Source organism: Diceros bicornis, chromosome 4, assembly GCF_020826845.1.
Source record: "Diceros bicornis minor isolate mBicDic1 chromosome 4, mDicBic1.mat.cur, whole genome shotgun sequence".
Lineage (NCBI taxonomy): Eukaryota > Metazoa > Chordata > Mammalia > Perissodactyla > Rhinocerotidae > Diceros > Diceros bicornis.
Window position 1 is genome coordinate 93,718,666 of NC_080743.1, and position 17,658 is coordinate 93,736,323.

Consider the following 17,658-nt stretch of genomic DNA (forward strand, 5'->3'; position numbering starts at 1 on the left):
AGTGTGATTTGCGGAGTCACACAGCTAGTAAGTGGATTCCGGTTTTCTGACTTTTGTGTCCACTGTATCTTGTGTTCTACTATATCTCTTTGCTTCTTTATTACTCCCACTTGTTTATATAACCTCTAACAGTTCCATGAGCTCAGCTGAATATTAGCAACCTGTTATTCAAAGTCTCTGGCTGTTTTCAGCCACCGGGCCCTCCACCCTCTTTCCTTCTAGGAGGCAAAGAGGAAAGAACCACACTTTGGAGCTGTAGACAACCGGATATTCTCCATTAATCCACTTCCCAGCTGTGTGGCTTGGACAAATCACAACCTCTCTGAGCCTGTTTTGTCCTCTATGAGAGGGGGACGATATCGTCACTATACAGGTCAATGCACAAGACAGAAAACCCCGGGAGAGTAGGGGTTTTTGTCTGTTTTGGTCACCGCTGTATCACGCACACTAAAACAGTACTCGATACTTGTAGGTACACAGTGAGCATGTGTCCAATGAATGCCGGAGGCACGGGAGCCCCTAGCTGAGGGCCTGACTTAATAATAGGAGCTCAATAAAAGTAGTCGTTATAGTCTCTCTTCTACCAGCCCGGCCTCTATCTCTGCCCTCCGGATGCCCGCTTTCGTCTTTCTGCAGGTGATTTGCTTTCCCAGGCTCCGGGCGTTCCGTCCGCGGGAGAGGAGCCGGGAGGTGCTCGGAGCAGCCAGCAGAGGGCAGCAGCCAACCCCCGGGCCCGCCGGACGGGGAAGGGCGCTCTTGCCGCGGAGGTTGCGGCGGACCCGGAAGTGCTCGGCCGCCGTCGCGACCCCGGCGCCCCGGATGGGGAAGGAGGCGGGCGGCGGCCCTCCCCCGGCCGCGCACCCCTGGAAACTCGCGGCAGGTGGGTTACGAGTGGGAGTCAGTGTTTCCGGGCCTCCCCCGCCCGCTGCCATCCCCCGCAGGCCCAAGGCTGGGTGAGGGGCGGCGGCGGGCGGGGGAGGCCCGGGAGGGTGAGTCGGGCGCCCCCGGGGACATCCCGCCCTACCCCGCCCCCGCCCTGACTCGATCCCACGGGCGGCCGTGAGATGCCCGCGCTGGGGTTCCTGTTGCAGTGAGGGGGCTCCCAGGGTGTCTGGCTGGTGAAGCAGACCTCCCGTGGTCTCCATGGAAGAAATAAGGGCGGACGATAGGAATTTTCCTCGCAGATTTGCTGGATGATCTCGGTATTTCTGACTCTTAGTTTTCCCATTGTGAAAAAGGGATCATCATCTTTGATCCTCACTAGAGTTTCGCCGTTGTAAGTAGGATGATAGTTCTTTAAAGGATGTTAAACTCAGTGGATTAAGAATCTTTAGTTTTTCTGAGTCCTTGGTTTTGGCTGAATAAACCGTAGAGCTCATACGTTTCCGTATTGTGCAGTTTACTGTTGTCTTTAGACCGTAAACTTTTTTTTTTTAAATAACAGATGCTTTTGAGAACCCAATAAAAGCTCTGGATCCCATGCCTAGAAATGTGCATAAATGCAGCTACAAGCATGCAGGGACAGGGAGGGTTTTGGGTGCTTTGAAGCCCATCCATGGACCTCAGGGATGTGTGAACCCTTGAGTTAAGAATGGGTTTAGAGGGAGACATGATGCAGGCACAAGCTTTGGGGTCAGACTATTTACCACTGTTAACTTGGGCTAAAGTCACCTAAGCAATTTGAATTGCAGCTTTTTTACTAAAGTGGGGCTAATACTAACTTGCAGGGTTGTGGAGATTAAATGAAAGAAGCTACGTAAGGCACTTAGCACATGGTAGGCACTCCATGAGTGATGGCTAGCAGATGTCTATTATTATCCAAGAGTTTATAATTTAAAGTCTGAAATGAAATTTGAATGTCTATAATTATAAAATGGCCACCACATACATTTTGCTTGGACTTTTAATAAACTGAGTTGGTTTGATTTGAACTCAGTTCTACCCTTGACCTTTCACAACTTTCATAGGTTCATACTCTCTCTTTTTCTAGGAACTTGGGTGTTGTCCTGCCGCAGAGAACAAACTCATCTATCGCAGGTCTAGCCTGGGTTGCTGCCTTTGAAAGCGAGGGAAGGTCGGTGCAACATCAACCACAACACAGCACGGAATTTTCAGAGCGATCTTATTTCAAAACTTGATAAAGAACAAGAACCACCTGGACTTCTGCAAGGGAGATTGAGCTGGCTTGAGTGTGAGAGAGAGGATAATGTGTGCCCAACCTGTAACTAACACCAAGGAGGCCAGGTGGCAGAAGGTCTTATATGAGCGACAGCCCTTTCCTGATAACTACGTGGACCGGCGTTTCCTGGAAGAGCTCCAGAAAAACATCTATGCCCGGAAATACCAATATTGGGCTGTGGTATTTGAGTCCAGTGTGGTGGTACAGCAGCTGTGCAGTGTCTGTGTTTTTGTGGTTATCTGGTGGTATATGGACGAGGGTCTTCTGGCCCCTCTTTGGCTTTTCGGGACCGGCCTGGCTTCTTCACTGGTTGGCTATGTCTTGTTTGATCTCATTGATGGAGGTGAAGGACGGAAGAAGAGTGGGCGGACCCGGTGGGCTGACTTGAAGAGCGCCTTAGTCTTCATTACCTTCACGTATGGTTTTTCACCAGTGCTGAAGACCCTGACAGAGTCTGTCAGCACTGACACCATCTATGCCATGTCAGTCTTCATGCTGTTGGGCCACCTCATCTTCTTCGACTATGGTGCCAATGCTGCCATTGTATCCAGCACACTGTCCCTGAACATGGCCATCTTTGCTTCTGTCTGCCTTGCCTCTCGCTTGCCCCGGTCCCTGCATGCCTTCATCATGGTGACATTTGCCATCCAGATTTTTGCCCTGTGGCCCATGTTACAAAAGAAACTGAAGGCATGTACTCCCCGCAGCTATGTGGGAGTCACACTGCTTTTTGCATTTTCAGCCTTGGGAGGCCTCCTGTCCATTAGTGCTGTGGGGGCCATACTCTTTGCCCTTCTGCTGGTTTCCATCTCATGTCTTTGTCCTTTCTACCTCATTCGCCTGCAGCTTTTTAAAGAAAACATTCATGGGCCTTGGGATGAGGCTGAAATCAAAGAAGACTTGTCCAGGTTCCTCAGCTGACTTAGGGACCTCCATTCCATTATTAAGGCAAGCTGATAGAACTAGCCTCCCAACTAGTATAAGATTTGAAGGTGGAGTTCAATTCTGGAAGCAGCATACTGATGTGGGTAGGAGGACAGAGATCAAAAGAAAAAGTTAACCAAAGGCTTGGGTGGCGAAGGTGCTTATCTTTTGTTATTCTGCAGGTGAAAAAGCTTTCTGGGGCCCTCTTGAATTATTGCCTCTCCTATATCATTTGCTGTAACAAATGAAGTGATGTGGTTTCTATTTATTAAAAAAATAACAACACATCCATCAAGTTGTCCATGATTGTTCTGTAAGCAGAGGGCAGAGGGGCATGAAGAGTGAACAGAGGATAAAAGTATGTATGTGTATGTGTTATGTATGTATAAAGTCACTTCTCTACGTTTTCAGTGTACTAACGCAGGCTCCGTGATTTATCTAGAGCTCAAATCCTAGAACCCTGGATGCTGCGTCCACTTGTGTTGCCTGAGATCACAGAATTGGTCACTTAACCTTCGCTCAGAGTTGCTGCTTAGTTCTTAGTGAAGCATGTACGCAACTAACTACAAGGGAGGGTGATGTGACATAACACAAGCAAAATGGTAGGGGAATTCAGAGAGGCTGGAGGTCAAGCTGAGCTGGAGTAATTGGGAAATATTAGAGGAGATGGCATTTGAGCTCAGTCTTGCAGGTTGGGTGGGATTTAAGCAAAAGATGGTGGCAAAGGCCTTTAGGAGCCAGGTCAGGGTGACTAATGGCAACTGGGAAACTATGGAGAGAGCCTGCCCTCTCCAGTGAGGGCAGCTGCTACTCTGCTCCACATGAATGTTTCCAGTCAGAATTTGTGCCTGGCTTCAGATCTTTATGAAATCCCAATAGCTGTAAATGTGATTTTTAATGTGAAATTTAATTGTAAACTCTGTCAAATCAGGCCAAAAAACTCACTTGGACGCAGATGTGACTCCCACCATGCAACATCTGTTCTTAGCAGAGCACAGAGTGGGAAAGTATTTAATGGGAGTTCAGGCTTGTGGAAATTTGAGGAAAAATTGGAATGAGAGGTTTGAGTAACGGGTCTCTGTAAGTTCTATATTCAGGAATTTGGGCTTTATACTGCAGGTCATGGGGAGCAATCCAGCTTATCTGAGGGAGTAAATGTTCAGCTCTTGGGCTAGTTACAAACTGCTCTGTCTCAGTTTTTTCACCTGTAAAGTGAGAATGGAAGTATCTACCTCTAGAATTGTGATGATTAAATGAGATATTTGCAAAAGTTTTGAAGAATGCTGGACACATCACTATTAGTGTTGGCTGTCGTTACTGAGTTGATATGTAAGAAGACTTGAAGAGTGCAGAGACAGTGCAAAGTGCATCAGTAGCCTCCCAGGATAGCTGGTCCCTCATGAAATAATTCATTTGTGGCAAGTTCCTGTACCATCCGTTCTCACTAGAAATTAATTTCAAATCAGAAATTTCATCAGGGCAGTAGTATTCCTAAGAAGTAACGTTTTTATTTCTCTCAACATAGATTTCTCAGAAATGTGTTGAATAGGATTGTGAACTAGTGTCTTCAGCTCTGTCATCTCACCTCCTTTTTCCTGTTTTAGTTTGGATTGATGAGAATAGTGCTTCATGATTAGGATGGGTAGTTTTCCCTAAAGCCAATTCGATTGCTTTCACAGTTCCAATGACACTGGCTGATGGGAAGAGAAGGATCTCGGAGACTGACTTATGGAGCTCAAAGCATCCATCTCCTGGCTATGTTGGGTTTATCCTTCTCATTCCTCGAGAGTGGCCAGAATTGGCTCATAATTATTATATAGTCCACATCAGGAACAGGGCCGGGTGCTGGTGATTGAGGGTAGTAAAGAGTTGTATAAAGTTGTGTTTTTGTTTTTTATGTTTTAATACATTTGCCTTATTTGAATGGGTTTCTAATTATCAGCTTTAAGGAACTCACATAGCAACTACACCCATGTCAGTGAGCAGAAAGTTCCCCAAATTTGAACCACTTTCAAGAATAGTTCCTCAGCAGGGTGAATTAGTGGTGGCTGTGCTGTCATTTTCAGCTCTTCTCTGTCGCACTGCATAGTATTTGGAGGCACCCCGGGCCGGATTCTATTTAATTTGGTGGTTGTAGAAGTTCAGTGTGGAGGTGTCGGGATGGGGAGCTGTGGGTTGGATGAGGGTGTAGAGTAGGGCAGCCAACTCAATTGAGATAGGTGGTGGCTGTGGGGAGAAGGATACTCCAACCAGAGTGAACAGTATGTGCCAGAGCGCACAGGGCCTGATGCATCCTGGCAGTGGAGAGAAACGCAGAATAGATGGGCTGTGGTGGGGCGGGTTGAGGTCTGAGAGTGCTGAACACTTTTTGAATTATCGTATCCTGTAGTCAGTGGCAAATTAAGGAGCTTTTGAAAAGGGATATAAGATTCCCACCAAGCACACCTTCATATATATATGAAATACATGCGTATGTATTAAATAATAATTTTGGCAGCATTGTTCAGGCTGAACTACAGAGGCTGAGCACAGGGAGCTCTTGTGTCAACAGTGAAAAGTGAGGGTCTGGACTAAGGGTAGTGACTGTGCATGGAGATGAGGGCCCTGATTAGAGAGATTTTCAGAGAACTTGGTAAATTCACATTGGGAGATGGAAGGGGAACAGAGGATGACTGTGGGGCTTCTGCCTTGAGTGGATTTGTGTTCCATTAACTATACCATGAAAAAACAAGTGAGAACAGGTGGAGATGAAGTAGATAAGAAAATAAGAAGGGACATGTTAAGTTTGCGGTACCTGAGGTGGTATACCCAGGCTAAGGTGTTCCATAGGTAGTATCTGGAGGACACTGGATCAAAATTCTGGACATAATCTAGAAGGGTATTGAGATCTAAATAGAATCCAGTGCTTTTGTACTTGGAATTCTTTGTCCAGAATTGGTTGCCTCACAACCAGGCTATAGTGGAATTAGAAATGGATCACAGAAGGATAACTAGAAAATCAAAATGATAAGAATCAAAGGGAAAGGAGGCTGCCCTACGAAAATGGATTAATCTGAGACTAGAACACCACAGCCTGGAAGAAAGCTTAATGGAGATAGTCATTGCCTATACAACTGTTGAGGGTGACAGTAAATGTTGATTTGTTCACCAAATCATAACTTATAGGAGGAGAAGGCACCGTTTGAAATTTGAGCAGGGCAAGTTTAAGAGAAATGAAATACAATATTATACACTTTCTGCATGTAGCTCTAAGGAGTTTCACAAGCCAGGAATATAAATGGATTCCAAAAAGATTTTGGAAAAAATGCAAATAAAAAAGCCATAAATGTTTTGTAGGAAAATGTTAAGAAATCCCAAGCCCTCAAGTGTTGCTGCATGCAGGATGATGAGGCTGCCTATGGCATGCTTCTTTGGGTTGCTGCTGGCCTGGGGATGCTGGCCTAGATAGCAATTGGTGTGGCCTAGGGTGAGAGTTGTTGGGAAAGTTACTCATCACTTAAGTACAGTGATGCTGTCAGTCTCATAAATTTAAACCACACTGAAAGGTGCAAGTAGACTATTAATGATTTAGATTTTCAGAGAATATTATGGTGTATGTGGGGGAAGGGGGAAAGAGGGTTACAGTAGCACTGGAATTAAAATCCCAACCTGTCAAACACTTGTTTGGATAAGAAGCTGTCTGCCCTTCCCCCTCTGTACTCTTCCTCTCAGCTCTGCTTCTTGTCAATCCAAGTTAAAGGTGAAGCTGGAGGCTGGATGCAGCAAGTGAGAACAAGGAGGGAGGAATGGGGAGGCAGCTTTGCCCATTCCTCCAAAATTGTACCAGGGCTTGTAGTTGGATATGGAAGGATCAAGGAGAGGTGGAGCTATAGGGCGGAAGGTGTGCTTCATTTTGTGGCATAATGTGGCTGATAGATGACTGGCATATAGCTAGAAGGCTGTGCAGCAACACACACAGTGGTTCTGTGTGGTGACCAAATTGGTGTCCGTGTCATGCCTGTATGCTACGTCAGTACTGTAAACTTTTGAGGAAGCCTTTGGGCAACTGGCTTAAATTCTGGATTTAAGAATTCATGCTGAGCATATTTGAAGATGCATATGGAGCCATCATTTACATCTTCTAAGCCAAAGGCTCAAGGTCAAGAAAAACAAAAACAAGCCAGCAGAGGGCATCAGTCACACAATTTTACAATATTTCAAACCATGGAATGCAGGGAAACATGGATGGGACACAGTGCCATCCTGTGGAAGTTATTAATATTCCTTTTTATAATGAAATTCAATGAGAGCCTTGGAATTCTTGCTGAATTGTGGTTTGGGAAATAACTACACCATCTGAGGTCCCCATAAATTCAGGAAATAGCTCACTGGGATTTGATATAATAGCTACACTTTCGAGCACCCAGTGTGTGTCAGGCACTGCGTTAGGCACTTTATATGCCTTATCGTATTTACTTCTCATACCAATCCTGTAATACAGGTATTATTTTCATTTTACAGTTGATGAGACTGAGGCTCAGAGAGAGCCAGTAACTTTCCTAAGGCTATATTGCCAGTGTGGGCTGATACTTTGCTTTTCTGACTGCTGAACTGCATCCAGGGCGAAAGGCTAACTGGAAGGCAGTTGCTTTTAATGCTTTATTATCAAAACCCTCATCATCCGTTTGTCCCTTATTCCTTCCCCCAACATCTAACAAAATATTTATTGTCCACCAAGGCCTAGTTCTACTCACTTTCTACCATTCACATTTTATGATGTTTGACCTCAGGAATCTATTCATTCAACAAATATTTATTGAGCACTAATTATATGACAAATATTGTTCTATGTGCTTGAGATGTATCTATGAATAAAACGGACAAAGTCCTTGACTTAGTAGAGCTTACACTGCAACACGAGGAGACAGACAATAAACATAAGAAGAAGGTAATAAATGCTATGGAAAAAAAGAAGAAAAAGCAGCAATGGTATTAAGTAAGGGGGTCAGGGAAGGTCTCATGGAAAAGGTAACATTTAACCAAAGACTTAAAGGAGGTGAAGGAATAATCCAGATTCCTCGAGGAAGAGCATTCTGGGCAGAGGGAGGAGCTGCTGCAGAGGCCCTGGCAGAAGACGGCTTGGCGTGTTTGAGGAACAGCAGGGATGGCTGAAATGGAGTGAGCAGGGAGAGCAGAAGATGAGGCCAGAGAGATAATGAGGGAGGATACAATGTATAACATTACAAACTATTAGAAGGACCTTGGCTTCTACTCTGAGATGGGAGCCATTGGAAGGTCTTGGAGAAAAAGAGGGACATGATCTGACATACATTTTGAAAGGCTCCTTCTGGCTGCTGTGGGGCAAGAGTAGAAGCAGGAAGAAGGGTTAGGAGGCTCTTAGAGTAATCCAAGCAAGAGCCGATGATGGCTCAGAACAGAGCAATAGCAGCAGAAGTGGTAAAAATACTCACATTCTGGATATGATTTGAAAGTAGAGTCAAAGACTTCCTGACATATTAGATGTAGGGGATGTGCGTGGAGATGTGGGGCAGGAGGATCAGAGTTCAGTTTGGGGCATGTAGGATATGATATGTGATGTAGACATCCAGGCTGGAATGTTGAGTAGGGAGCTGAAGATAAGAGTTTGGATTTTAGGAGCAACGTATGTGGTGGAGATATAAATTTGGGACTTATTGGTGTATACGTGGTATTTAATGCTATGAGACTGGATGAGATCACCAAAGAAGTTGATATAGACAAAGAGGACCAAGAACTCCAAATTAAAAGGTTAGAAAGAAGGACAAGCAAAAAGATTTGGAAAGCACAACCACTGAGGCAGGAGGAACAACAAGAGTTTAGAGTCCTGGAAACCAAGGCGGATGACTCAAGGGAGAGGGGGTGATCAAGCGTGATCAGATCAAAATATGATAAATCAATAACACAGGGACTGAGAACTCACCATTGGATTTGGCAAGCAGGGGGTCATTTGTATGCTTAAAAAGAACAATTTTTTGGTGGAATAGTGGGAATAAAAACCTATTTGGAGTGGGTTTAAGAGAGAATAAGAGAAGAGAAATTGGAGCAGCAAATACAGGCAACTTTCTGTAAGTTTTGTTTCAAAGGGGAACCAGCAAGTAGGACAGAAACTGAAAGGGGAGGTGAGGACTAGAAACTTTTTTTTTTTAAGATGGAGGAAATGATAGCGTGTTTGTATATTGATGGAAATGAAACAGTAGAAAGTAATAGTTGATGTGAGAAAGGGAAGAATTGCTGGAGTAATATTCTTGAGCAGGTAAGAAGAGATGGGTTCTAGTGCACAAGTGGAGGGACTGGCATTAGACAGGGGAAAGGAAAGTTGATCTAGGGTAACAAGTGGAAGGCAGAGTATACAGATACAGATGCTGATAAGTGAGTAGATGGTAAGTGGGTAGATGAGGGGATGGGGATCTTTGGAAGTGCTTTTCTGATTGCTTCAATTTTCTCAGGGAAGTAGGAGGCAAACAATCAGCTGAGAGTGAGATTAAGGGAGAAAGTGAAGGAGTGAGGAGAGAAGGTATGAAATAGTTCCGGACGTTGGGAGAGTGAATGAACTAGGGATGCTTAGAATAATTGCCCAGCAGTATTAAGGGCTCACTTGGTCATGAATTTAAAGTGAAACCAATTAGTGTGCGTGTGTGTGTTTTCCAGACCACGTACAGCTACCTGGGTGCAAACCAAAGCAGATGGAGAGTTGAATACACCCAGGGTGGTGGTTTTATCAAATTGAGAGAAGGACAAGGGAGAAAGGTATATATGCATGGGCATGATTATAATGATTGACCTTGGAATTTAACTTGGGTAAGAAGGAGAGTTAACCTCAAGGGGAGTGAAGGACAGGGAGGTGAGGGACAAGGAAAAGGTCAATGAAGTGGAGGTCCAAGGGATTAGAAAGAAAGTGAGGCTCAGAGAATAAAGACAAGGTTATAACTTTGGGAGTGAGTAGCTGAACTAGGGAGGAGGGCAACATCATTGGAGGAGTGAAGTCCAAGAAAATGAGAAGTGGGGTGGGGGTGGGGTCTTGGAAGGATTACCTACACATATGTGGAAATCCCCAAGAATTAAGACAGGAGTGGTACTGGCGAGAATGACAGTGAAACAGGAGCTAAAATCATCAAGAAATAATGGCAAATGAACCAGAGGTTGGTAGATGAAAGCAACAATGAGGAGTATGTGCTATAATCTGATGCCATGAGGTTCAAAGCTGAGGGTTTCAGGGAGGACAGAGGAAGAATGGTCCGAAAACAAAAATAAAATCAAGGATCCCTACTCCACTTCAGGCTTAGCAGTATGAGGGCTGGGGAGGCAAGCTGCCACCTTTTGAGAAGGCTGCAGGGGGAGCAGGGCCCTTAGAGGAGAATCGGGTTGTCTTAGAGCAACCAGGTGAGGGACACATGCAGAGACTAGGTTGAAGATATAGGGAATTCCGCTGATCGTGGGAAGTAAATTATAGAGGGTACAGTGGGGTTTCAGACGCTGGGGAGGGGTGGGAGAGGCACACCAACTAGATATGTACAGAACTGAATGGAGATAGCAGAGAAGAGGGCGACCTAGCAGTCAGGGTGGTTCTTGGATGACCAACACAGGCTGAGATAAAGCGCTAATAATGTAAGTCCCGGTGGGTTCAAGGCAGATGGTGGTGAGAATGTGCGAGCTGGTGGGGAGGGAGGGGTGGACTTCTGGGGCCTCCTCTTTGCCTGGAAGGAGGTGTGGTCTTAGTGTGCAGGCTTCCTCATGTCATCATGAACTTGTTAATATGGTTTACTCATGGAATTAATGTGCTAATTCTCTGGGTAATGCACGTTTTGACAAGAGCCTTTTGGGGATAATGACACAAACTTCCTGAGAACTGTGGAAACTTCCAACAGCAGGGCAGTGCCATTTGTAGTGTTCTAGAAAGTTTGATTCTGGGCAAAGTGATCAGAGCTTAGGTGAGAGCCAGGGTTTGACCAATGTCCTGTGGATGGTCAGCCCTGAGGAGGCAGACTCCTCTGACCACGGGGAGGGCTCTAGAGAGCTTAGCTGCAGGGAGAGGTAGAGTAGTAACAGCTGAAGACCTGTTGGAGCAAACTAGCTGAGACCATGCTGATGCTTTTGGCTTCTTTTTTCTTTTGCAACTCACAGGTACAATTAATGTTGGTTTGTTTACCTTGAGAAACAATAGCAATCAGCAACCGAAACATAATGCCATTTTCTTCCCCGGTATATTACTGTGATTAACAGGAGGACCCCCCCCCCCCCCAGAGATAAGCCAGTTAGGGAGCATCTGTTTCTCACTGCCCAGCATTTGCTCAGCAGCAGGGGCCTGGCAACACCATGGTGCTGGTGCCTCCTCACGCCCAGCAGGTGATGCAGGAGCCAAAGTGCCAGAGGAAGGGGCTCAGAAAGGCAAATGGCCTTCTCTGCCACCATCCGGCACCAGTTGGCACCTGGGTTCAAATGACACCCAGGATCAGCTCGAGGTCTTGTCCCCTAAACAGACTGGCCCTACAATCCCTTGACCATTCTGTTGTTGAGACAATGGAACAAACTGATTTCACCAAGGCAGAGGTCAAGGGAAACTGCGGTCCCTGGGGCCCCTGTAAAAGCTGGCTCCGAGGGGCTGCTTCTGCTTTCCCAAGCTCCAGCTGGGTCCCTGCTCACCACTTTGGGATGGCCCTGCGGCCTTGTGAAGGGCCCAACTAACGTTTGGACTCTGGTCAGTGAGAACACCCTGGGCCTCCCACTCTTTTTAAATTGCAAAATAAACAGATCTTTAGGCCCCAGGCAGCTTTCGTGTATGTAGCTGGAGTATTTTTGTCTTTAAAAGAGAAAAAGGCAGTGGCAGAAGGAATTGTCTCCTTGGCTCTAACTTGCTCTCTGTGGCCTTCTGAGATGTACCCACGGAGATGAGAACCAGGAGGAAAAAATTCAGCCCTTAAGAGCGAGCCTGAAAGACAAGTGTTTTGACAGTGTTATATGGAGCTTCAAAAATATACTGTTTGAGAGGCAGAACCCACTTTAGTGACTTCTCCATTACTGCCTTGAGGATCTTGAAGTCTCTGGTCCCCTGGGGTTTGCTAAGGCTTTACTCTGTGCCCTCTCATGGCTCCTGTTCACGAGGTTCATTGAAGATGTGAACTGGGGCTGCAAATCAGGGCCTGACATCAAGTACTGTAAAACTTGATTTGATTAAAAACCGATGGGAGTAGCAGTGTATAGTCTTGACTCATCCAATAGCCTGCCACCTAATCCCATCTTAACATATGTTGACAGTATCGTGCTTCAGTGGTAACTTGCAGTATAAAAACCCAAACAAAAACGGGGGTATATTATGGTAGTGGAGGCAGCTGGTATGTCCCTTCAAATGGGACATACTCATTTAGATGTGTAGCATCGTGAGCTCCATTTGATTTATTCAGATATAGACCCTGTAGTATTACAAAGGGCTACAGAAGCTTTTTCTTTTTCAACAATCTTTCTGAGGGTCAGGTTCACGTTTTTAAAATGGATTCACAGTTGCAAAGGTTTACTTCAGAATCTCATGGACCCGGACTAAAGATTCCAATATCAATTTTCCAAGTTTTTTTTAAATCATACTTAATGCTGAGTTATAAAACAGACGCTGGCAAGTACGACATTTTTTCAAACTCGGGGATAAAGAAGACTGAAGTCTATCCTGCTCCGAACCCGCTGAGAGGACCCACGTCTGTAGGTGGATGGCAGAGGCTGTTTCCTTACCTCCTTTCGGCTTTCAACGTCCAGGATGCTTGCTGGAACACCCCGCAGTGTGCGGATGGTCCCCAAGGCTCACAGACATTTACTGACCCATGAACCTCCCCAAGGAAAGGATTGGATGTTTTCTTTTTTCCTACCTTTAGTTCTTTCTTCTCCATCTCTTGGCCGTCCTGGGCTTTCCTAGCTGGAGACTACTTCAGTTTCAACACTGCTACGTCTTTTTCTCAACCAACACTTCTGTGATTCAGCGTCTTGTATTACACTATTCCATTAGAAAGGAAAAGTGGGGTTGCTGATTGGTTGAAATGAGTTCTATTGCTCCTTTCTTTCAAAGGTCAAGTCACCGTGTTCTAGAATGTTAGCATGCCTCGGGTCAAGTGGGTAATCTGGTTCTAGAACTCAAATAGCTGCTTCAGCACTGAAGTCAGTAACAGTTCTCCCTGGAAAAATAACCAAAATTTCCTCCTTTCACAGCACTCTACCATAACTGCTTATTTAGCTATTTTGTAAGCTACTTTTATCTTTTACTTCTCTGGTGCTCCCAGTAACTAGGACATTATTATAAATTCAAGAAATGTTTGGTGCACACATAAAGGGCTGAGAATATTTAAGAAATATTATGTTTATCAAAGGTGTAATAGTTTGTTCCTCCTGATGACCCTGAGTTATGGTCAACCCTGAAGGATGCTGTACTTTTTCAACTCTCTATTGGTACTGAGGGTGGAGGCGGGGGCAGGGAGGGCTGGGGAAGGGAATGCTATGAAACATAGAAACACTGTGAACAAACCTTAGCATAGTTTAATTTTACTCTAGGCTACTTCTTTCCCCGCAGACTTTCCCCCTTTTTCCTCACCTAGCAAATGTGAGGAAGGGACCACACTTCTCTGTTGAGGAGACCAGGGAATCATTTCATTCTGCTACGACTTGAGTTTTCCTTTCTCATTGTTCATCAATGTAAGTTTTCAACATCTAAACTGTGTAACATTGCATACAAAAATAAATTCACTTTTAAGACAAACTGGAAAAGTACCAAACACCTAAAAAAGATGAGCTGGTGAAAACCTTCCTGTTGACAACCTCTGTTTTTGTTTGGGGAGGTGGTATGAAAACATCCGGGAATGCTGTGTCTGTGGGGTGAGAATGTCACCAGATGAGAATGCTATCCAATAAGAATATTTATTTAAAGATCAAATGCCTGGACTGGAGGTGAAGGGAAGGGCAAAAGGCTGCATGCTGTGCGGTATTCTGCATTGACTCCGTCCCTCCAGGTGCACTTGAGCTTCAGGTGATAGATGACTTCGGTGCTTTTGAATTTTCTTAGTTTCCAGTGCTTCTAACTCCCAGTCACTGGATCTGGGATACAAGTAACAATGGATGTAACGTGGCATATGAAAATTTTAACCTGAGAAATAAACTGGTTTTGCATTTTTGAGTGGACAGTATAGTCCTTAAAAAAAGATTTTTATGATCCAAATAAAGAGCATTGTTAGTGAGGGTCTCCATTTTTGAACTGGGGTTCCCGTCCACATCTTCTACGTGGTCTCTCTTTCTACGGCTTGCCCAGGTCAGACATGAACTAAATGGGACACCAATTCCTGATGAACAATTTTTTACTTTCCTGTCCTGTAGTTTTCTGTCTTAATATGCTAAAGTGAGGTACATTCAGAAGTGATCTCATCCAAGAGGAGTTACCTTTAAATTCTAATTTAGACCATGTAAATCTTCAAAAAGAAAATTCTAAATTAGATTTCAAACCTTTGGGAAGGCTTCAGATCACATATTTGGCAGGATGTACTATATTACCTTAATAATAAACATTTTATTTGGATAAATCTTTGGGATTTTTTTTTTTTTTTAATGATAGCTTAAAACTTCAGTGTTGGAATTATCATTGGAGGATTAAGGCACAAAAATAGTTCTCTTTTCCTCCAAACTCATATAGGTCCAATCCTTGCAGTGCTTTCTTGACATCATTAAGAATCTTTCTTCTCAAGGTGGCCTTGAACTTTTATTCTGAATAATGTTTTTTTCCCTGAATTTGCCCAATAGAATGTGTAAGCTTTATGTGTTTAAGACCTACAGTTTCTCCCATAATCTTAAACATATTTTATCTCCTATAAGAGTGTTTAGAAAAATAATAAAAATAGGAAAAAATGTTTTGGGGCAACAATAATTATTAATGGGATAACTGGAGGCAGGTTGGTTGAAATTATTCAATCTTCTATGCCTTTCTAGACACCCAGAATTTTTACTTCATCTTTTCACTCTTCTATGGGACAGACATTTCAGTTGAAGATAGATTATTACTCTTCACCAGATAGCATCTTAAATTGCAATGCTTTAAGAACTTTTTTTTTTTAAAGATTTTATTTATTTATTTTTTCCCCCCAAAGCCACAGTAGATAGTTGTATGTCATAGCTGCACATCCTTCTAGTTGCTGTATGTGGGACGCGGCCTCAGCATGGCTGGAGAAGCGGTGCGTCGGTGCACGCCCGGGATCCGAACCCGGGCCGCCAGCAGTGGAGCGCGCGCACCCAACCGCTAAGCCACGGGGCCGGCCCTCAATGCTTCAAGAACTTAAAATCAATCTTTTTCAATTTAAGCTCCTTAAAAGATCAAATTATGTATTTTTCACCTTACCTGGTTTTAGTTAAAGCAAACTCTTAATAAATTTAGGTCTTTTTTAGAAAAGGAAACAGAACACATTTCATTTTTTATATAGAATAAACTTTGTTTTTATTATAGACATAGATCAAAAATAAAAGTTTTTATGTACATATGACAATATAGTGCAAACAAAAGGCTTTTAAATACCATGGTAGACATGTTGTTGGAAACAAAAGGAGATGAATGATGGGGGTTAGGATGGTCGTCCTGGAACTGCAGGAGGGGGTCGCCTAGTGAAAACAAAACAAAACAAAATAACAAAAAGAAAAACACAGATGCAAAGGAAGAAAACAATGTGTAAATTATAAAACAAATCCAAATAAGAGCATGCAAAAATATCCCACAAAAGTCAGATTCAAATCAGACAAGAAACATGCAGACATGCAGGGGAAATGAGGGAACACCACAGGGCAAGGTTAGCAGTTCTCAGGACGTTCCCTGGCTGCCAGCGGTGTGCTAGGTATGAGCCATCTGAGCCCACTCCACAATCTTATTATTTTGTACCATGAAATGATAAGTCCATGCAATCATATTCAGGAGACCTGGGAACAGCACCAGAGCCAAATACCTTTATACCCTGAGTATTTGTTTCCTAAGCCTGATTGTGTGACATTCAGTTATTTCCAAAGATTTCAATAAGTGTGTTGAAATCTCCATAGGGGGAGAGTGAGTTGATATAGAATTGTGACAGGTGAAATTTTTTTAAGATGAGGGAAATTAGAAGGTGTCAAGAGATCAAATGAGCGATGTAATCACAATGTAGAAAATGTCAAGGGTAGATCTTGGAGAAAAGGATTTGTAAATAAGTTGTTCCAGGTGAATATCCTCATGTGACTGCCTTTTCAGACCCAGGGAAACTTGAGGCTAGGTCTGGTTCATGGTGACCCCAGCATTTTGTAGGATTTCCCTCTGTCTCAGAGTTAGGTGCAACTAAAGTTCTGATTTATTCTGCACTGGGTCCAGGGTAAATAAGACTTGGTTTGCTGGATCTTTCCCCATATCCCTAGCCTGGCTTGCATCTTGTGGGGCCCTTGGGTTGTGAAATAAGGGTCCCGCGTTGTGCTTCCTCTTGACCTCAGCCTCTCTGGATGATTTGCTGCTAGAGAAGATACAGTAAACTCTACATTGCAACGAACAGCTCTGTTAGTAAGAAAACAGCAGGCCAAATGAAGCTTTCCCACTGGTTTCCAGCAGAAGTCTACACTTTAATTTCCTCTTTCTAACCGAATCGGTAATGAACTCAACATTACGGCAAGCCATGGAACTGTGAGGTTAGCTCAGTACCCTACTCTCTGTGGGATATTTTTTAGCTATTCATCCAGGTGTTCAAGGACATACTCACTTCCATCTTACTCTTGTAACACTTCAGTGAGTGGAGCAATGAAGTCTACAAAAAAACAAAAACAAAAACAAACTTCTTTTTCATCTTCCATGAGATGTTAATAGAGCCAAACTGGTTGGGCTATTTCTGAGCAGTGGTAAAAAAGGATCTTACCTCCCCGCAAAGTCCAAGACCAATTTTTCTTTGGTCCAATTTAAGCTGGCTACACTCAGGAGGCCTCCCATCCATTTAAATGATGAAGAACTTGTTATTGGTAGGTAACCTTTCAACTGCGGGGGGTCTGCAAGCCTTTAGCTTTAGAGATCCAGGTAATGGGTATCCCTGGTGTTTTCATGAAGAAAGTGTAATTAAATTCCTGTCAGGCTCAATGAGATTTATCACCTGCCCAGCAAACAGAAACTATTTTTGAGTTCTGAAGGGGCTTTAGAACACTTTAATTACCTCAGCAGGGTGGGGAGGTGAGCCATTAAACTGAACAGCAAGTCCACAGTGCTGAAGGGACATTCTGTTAGCATATGCCAAAGCACTTTCCTGTTTGAGTTAGTCTGGTGTTCTACTCCAGAAACAGGATCAGAAACTTAATGTCTTGGAATATATTTCACGGACAGCTAAAATGTTTGCTTCAAACATCAGAGTGACATTTATCCCAGCAGGCAGCTCCTTTCTTTTCCTCTTCACCTATCCTGTATCTAACTTCCCTCTCATTGCCAAAAGAGCACTGTTGATGATGACAACATATGGTAGCTCAGAGTTAGTTCCATCATGGATCTTGACAGTTTGGGTTTTTACTATTTCTTTTTCAGAATTTTCTGT

General features: G+C 43.9%; 1 protein-coding gene across 3 annotated transcripts; it reads left to right on the plus strand.

Annotated features, from left to right (window-relative positions):
- Positions 1–796: 796 nt before the first annotated feature.
- PIGC (phosphatidylinositol glycan anchor biosynthesis class C) lies at positions 797–3,394 on the plus strand. 3 transcript variants are annotated; one of them, XM_058540059.1, is made up of 2 exons: positions 797–880; positions 1,991–3,394. In XM_058540059.1, exon 2 carries the CDS (start codon positions 2,207–2,209, stop codon positions 3,098–3,100), a length of 894 nt encoding a protein of 297 aa, XP_058396042.1. In that variant the 5' UTR covers positions 797–880; positions 1,991–2,206; the 3' UTR covers positions 3,101–3,394. The 3 variants fall into 3 exon arrangements, with proteins under 3 accessions (XP_058396042.1, XP_058396043.1, XP_058396044.1); XM_058540060.1 differs by lacking the exon at positions 797–880 and adding an exon at positions 964–1,202; XM_058540061.1 differs by lacking the exon at positions 797–880 and adding an exon at positions 1,257–1,276.
- Positions 3,395–17,658: the final 14,264 nt, after the last annotated feature.

Coding starts and splice junctions, on each gene's coding strand:
- PIGC (XM_058540059.1), top strand. CDS start 2,207: ATGTGTGCCCAACCTGTAACTAACACCAAGGAGGCCAGGTGGCAGAAG.